Source organism: Xenopus tropicalis, chromosome 6 (assembly GCF_000004195.4).
Source record: "Xenopus tropicalis strain Nigerian chromosome 6, UCB_Xtro_10.0, whole genome shotgun sequence".
Taxonomy (NCBI): domain Eukaryota; kingdom Metazoa; phylum Chordata; class Amphibia; order Anura; family Pipidae; genus Xenopus; species Xenopus tropicalis.
Window position 1 is genome coordinate 64,177,634 of NC_030682.2, and position 6,000 is coordinate 64,183,633.

General features: G+C 39.0%; 1 protein-coding gene across 5 annotated transcripts in view; it reads left to right on the forward strand.

Annotated features, from left to right (window-relative positions):
• Window positions 1-5,526, forward strand: part of herpud2 (HERPUD family member 2) — a 30,310-nt gene extending 24,784 nt beyond the window's left edge. For 3 of the 5 annotated variants that reach the window (XM_012964733.2, XM_012964732.3, NM_001016818.2), the window contains 3 exon segments: window positions 1,219-1,533; window positions 2,459-2,570; window positions 4,103-5,526. In XM_012964733.2, the coding sequence (XP_012820187.2) occupies window positions 1,219-1,533; window positions 2,459-2,570; window positions 4,103-4,258 (583 nt within the window). In that variant the 3' untranslated portion in view covers window positions 4,259-5,526. 5 annotated transcript variants of the gene reach the window in all.
• Window positions 5,527-6,000: the final 474 nt, after the last annotated feature.

Genomic DNA, 6,000 nt, shown 5'->3' on the forward strand with positions numbered 1-6,000 from the left:
GTTGACTATGCCCTAGGGGTAGTTGTGCACAGGGTGCTTTCTTTGCCATTTCACAGTTAGAGCAGTTTAGACATATTGATTCCTGTTTTCTGCAATGTAAAGGTATTTTCAGCCACTCTGTTATGCCCAATGTACCCTTGCCCAAAATGAAGTGACGTTGTGTCTGTTAGGCTGCTAGGAATGGTATAGCCATCCATTGAAGGATACATTTCCTGGCATAAAACATCCTTCACCGACAATTGCCTGTTGGCTCAATTTACTTAAAGCCCTTCTGCCACTGATAAAACTTACCTACACAGCAAGGGGATGCCCTCAAAAATATGACACGGTATGGGGAAGAGGGGTTGAGGATATAGAATAGCACCAAATGATCTTGTCCTTGGGAATGTGAACACCTACAGGGAATCCTAAAGTCCTCCCCCTCTCTAGCAGAAGTTTGAACATTTCCTCGAGTAGCTTGTTACTGATTACTTAAACCAATGTATAGGATATATCCTAGACACAAAAATGAAACACACTTGTAGAACCAATGCCATAATGTTTATTGTTGTTTTATGTTACAAATGCATAAATAAAAACCTTTGGAAAAAAAAAAAGATGATATCTCTTGTAAAGTTATATGTGATGACCCTTTCAATAAGTTGTAACATTTTTGATTGAAAAATCAAGTGTCATCTGCAGCACAAATCAGATTCTGACGCTACCATGTGGCATTATGGGGATACAATTCCATCAAATATAACAAAATTGTAGTGTAATTGTAATTATATACTGTATGCATAGCAGAATGAAAAGTTGCAATTTAACAAGAAAAGTTGGCTTTTTGACTCATTTCTGCATATGCCCCAGGCTGGTGCGATTTTCTGCCAGTAGGAACACCAGCCTGGGGTAATCAGGTAAGCAGTCTTAATCACTGGGGGGTGCCTAACATTCTGCACCACACAGTGATTTTAAGTTTTCTTCTCCTTTAACTGCTAGTGTATTATGTATTGTGTGTTTGCAAAATTAGACCCTTTGTTGTAAAACTACAAAAATTAAAAAATGGCTTTGTTTCCATGAAATACATTTTCCTTATTTTGCATTGAATCACCCCCATTTTAATAATGAGTATCTTTAGCTGTATTTTATAAATGTACATAATACCATTCAAGAACATCATGCAAACCAAACTGTCCTGTTGATAATTGTGTGAGTATCATCTTTTGTTTTTTGGTTTAGCAGTCAAGCCACTGCCTCAAACCAGTCACCATCTAATGGTGAGAATGCTCAGCCAGTTCCCAGGCCTGTCATCAACTCCGAAAGCCCGCCTCCCAACCCTCCAAGAGCACCTCCTAATGTAGCACCGGAGATGAACCCTAATATCCAAATGAATGCTCAGGGTGGGCCAGTCATGAATGAAGAAGACATTAATCGAGACTGGCTAGACTGGATGTATACAGTTTCTCGAGCTGCCATTCTCCTTAGCATAGTATACTTCTACTCGTCCTTCAGCCGTTTTGTAATGGTGATGGGTGCTATGATACTTGTGTACATGTAAGTTTACTTAACAAATGGTGCATACATATACCTACCTAACTAATGCAGGCTAGAATCAACCGCACGCTGCTTTGAATCATAAAGCTATTAGTGCATGGGGCAAATGACAGAGGGAAGAAATATGGAGAATGCAATATTGTTATAATCAGCAGCATTTTCACTGGGAATATCTAAAGTAAGGCTGTATGTATTAACACACCTAGAGGTTGTCTATTTTATACTGGTAGCTTTCCTCCTCATTTAAAAGGGCTCAATGCACAACTACAGATTTACCAGATTACCTGCTAAGTATTTTTTATTTAGAAAACTTAAAGGAGTTATTCAGCTTTGAGTTAACTTTTAGCATGATGTAGAGAGTGATATTCTGACATAAACGAAGAGACTCCAAACGCACCGGACACCAAGAGTGATATTCTGAGACAATTTGCAACTGGTCTTAATTTTTTATTTGTAGTTTTTTAGTTATTTCATTTTCAGTACAGGAGCTCTCCAGTTTGGAGCTTCAACAGCTATTTGATTTCTAGGGTTCAAGTAACCTTTGCAACCAAAGAAAGTTACAAAAAGTATCCATAACAATAAAGCTGTAGCCTCACAGAGCAATAGTTTTTTGCTACTGGGGCAAATAATTCAAATGTGTGCCATACTCTGCCTGTTCTACCCAATTCTATAACATTCTAAAAGTTATTTAAAGGTGAAGCAGCCCTTTAATAACAAACCAGATTTCCATATAGGGGGACTTGAAACTTCTGGCCCAAGTTGAACAGCTTAAGCTGTGCACTGGATGGTTTCCCCTTTGCACTTATCATTTTCATTGGTAGTTTGTGTGTCACAAATGATTTAAGTTATGGCACTAAAATAAGCAAGTAATTACCAGAATGTAACCTTTAGTTTTATATCAGATGTTTGTTTGTGCATTGGACAGGCACCAGGCTGGGTGGTTTCCTCTGCTACAAGATGAAGGTCAGCAGCACGCAAGAGACAACGCTGCAGAAGTGAACCCAGACCATGTTAATAACAATGATCCTCAGGATCTGGTATGTATCTGTACTAATAAAACAAAACAATTCATGTCTGTATAGAGGTGCTGACTTGACTGATGAAAAAGTTTCTGAATGATAGTTTCCTAATTTACTATTCTTCTGTCTGCTAATATGTGATTTTTTTTGTTATAAATATTTTGGATATATGAGACAGTTGGTAGAGGCACAGATATCTCATCTTAAACAAATCAGTAGCTGACAAATGTTATGGTACTCAAAAGGTAGATAACACCTTTCCAATCTACCCTCCCACCCACGATGAACTTAACATACACTGTTCCTGTACATAGATAGTACAGTATGCTGGTATCTGTTGATTGGAGGGTTTGAAGCTAGTAGTCGCCACTGTATTTACCGTTCCTGTATTGCCTCCAACCCAACATGCATGCTCATGTACTGTATGTCTGGTCTGGACAACCCCCTCCCCAGTACAAACTCAGCTAATGGAATGCCCTGCCAGATGATGTTGCGATGGCAGATTCTACTGATGCCTTTAAAAGTGGTTTGGACTTCTTGAACAAGTATAATATCCAAGGTTATTGGAATCTCAGGCTATACCTAATTACCTAGTTCAGTGCTGTCCAACTGGTGCTGTCACCCGTCTGTGTGGCCCCTCACCTGCCTGGCTGCTTTTAAGGCTTACCTTTTTGTAAGATTTAAATGATATCACTACTATGATGAACTGGCCCCCTGCATGGTTGACACCTCACATTCAGTCTGTAAACTCCCTGTAAAAATGTAATCCCCTGTGTTGTTCAAACCTTTTAATCCCTACATTGTTCACCGTCTGCATTGTTCACACCTCAGGCTTAGATTGTAAGCACCCACTTTGTTTACATGTTCACATCTCAGACAGACGATAATAGCAATAGAAACCCACAAATAAACCCTGCACACTATAAAAAGAACATATACTGAGGTAGGGAAGGCAGAGTATGGCACACAGGCAGCATAGGGCAGACAGAGTATGGCACACACAGGCAGCATAGGGCAGGCAGAGTATGTGGCACACACAGGCAGGGTAGGGAAGGCAGAGTATGGCACACACAGGCAGGGTAGGGCAGGCAGAGTATGGCACACAGGCAGGGTAGGGCATGCAGAGTATGGCACACACAGGCAGGGTAGGGAAGGCAGAGTATAGCAGGTTTTTGCTGTACTACCACCATTAAAATGGGTATGGTCATGTGATCACACAAGCGTGGTTTCAAGTGGGTGTGGTTTAACAAAGGGGAGTGGTCAAACATGGCTTCCATTATCGTCCCTCTACCATGTAGGCCGGAAAATACCGGCCCTCTGTACCACAGATGTTTGACGGCACTGACCTAGTTTAGAATATTTTGTATTTATAAGTTATCTATGTAACTATGTAAGTGCTGGATCCTCCAGTGCCAGTATATGTGCAGCAATGAAATTAGATTGCAAGCTCCAGTAGGGCAGGGACTGATGTCAATGATGGCATTCACTGTAATGAGTACTAAAATAATAAAGCTCTGTGTTAATACAGTGATAATGTTTTTCTATTAAAGGAGCACCGTATGGATGAAGGTCTACAAGAAGAACACAATAACAATGCAGGAGGCAATGTGGTCGCAAGGCGTGGAGTTCTGGCCTCGGCCTGGTCTTTCATTACCACATTTTTTACTTCACTTATACCAGAGGGACCACCCCAAGGTGCCAATTAAGATATGAAATAGCTTCTGAGTGGACAACATAGGGCTATTTGGGAGGAAAGTAATATTAGAAAAGATTTATTTCATTTTTGTTACATTTGTCCGCTTCCTCTTATGCCCCTCTCACAATTATGAGTATATTAAGCACAATGCATACTTTAATTTCTTTCTCTTTTATGAAATAGTTTTCTTTTTGAAAGAGGATCATAGTAATAGTATTTGTCTTCCATCACTTTGTCTTATTTGGCTGAGAGATTGAGAGATGTTTCATGTGTTCTGGCAAATATATTTTAATTATACCATCCTATGCTATCTCTAACTGTATAATTAAATTTGCTGTATCATTTAAAAATAAACATCACTGACAAATAATGGTTATGGCAAGCAAAGAATTATGGTTATCTTCCCTTTGACAGCATTAAGTAGTTCCCGAGTAACCTATGAACCACTAGTGTCTTAGTTAACACTGACTCCTGCTTTTCTAGTAGTACTGTCTTAATGTATTAAAGTATGTCATACTGAATGAAATAATAAGAGGCTACAGCAGGGAAAGAGCAATTTGATGGCTTGGTTTGTGATAACAGGATGGCTTTGAGTCTGAGTGCTACCTATAAGATACTATAAGATACTGTTGGCTGTCATCATTAGCTGATCAGCTACAGCTTTCCAGTCTGCAATCAGTGTTAGTACATTTCACTCTTGACAAGTAACTTTTTTTTATAGTTTAGCCTCATGAACAGGTTTATGAACAATTTAGAGAAAAAAGTCATTTTTCCAGAATTGTTTTGTGGTGTTTTGAATGTGCAGAAAGTAACAGTAAGAAGGATAAGTTACAAATATGATGGCAAAGATTACTTTAAACAGCAGTCGTTATTGCAAGGATTCTATTGCTATTGGCATGTTCCACTGATGTTAAATCATTGTGAATGTAGCTTAACAAGAGCTGGAGTAATACAGCTTGTACATTTTGGCACTGAAAGATAACCATCTCCAGCTGTTGTCTCTGATCTCTAGTGCCAAAAAAGTGGGAATCTGCAATATCATTAGGGCTAACCTGTAGATTTCTTAAATGCATGCAAACAATTTTCTGAAAAGACTTGTCAGAAAAGTGATGGAAACACTTCATGTTTTTGGGATGCCATTCTGTGGTCTTACTTATTGCACCTGGATGGTGGTCATGCAAGTAGTTATGAGTGATTAAATGGTTTTCTTCTGATTTACCATTTTCAGTGTTAATTATTTTGAACTGCGCTAATAAAGAATTTTGATAACACTTTAAAGTATGTGTAATTATTTATATTAGAAAATAATGGTTAGATGCAACTGATGTTTATTATATTGGAAGAACTACATTGGTGATCAACAGGCTGGCCCTATACCCACAGATCAGGCATTAACACTAAATCTGGTTTCCCCAAACCTTATTTTCAATCGCTGTTCACTGTTGGAATAGTGTGGTGCTGAGCTAAACCCCATGCACCAAGTAAAAACATTTAATGGGGAAACTGATCCATTTGAAACCCAACCCCAATATGCACGGATTTACCAAAGATGCGGTATAGTGCATTTAAATTTTCTGCAAACAAAACACCTTGTCTGTTGAAAGACCCCCCTAACTCCACAAAAATCGCAGAAAGCCAGTCCTTTCTAGTCCGTTGGCATTAGAAGCTGTAACTGACAGGCTGAGAAGGGACAGTCAGGTTCGCAAAACAGTCAAGTTTAGGAACATCAAGTAACAATTACTTACAAAAGCC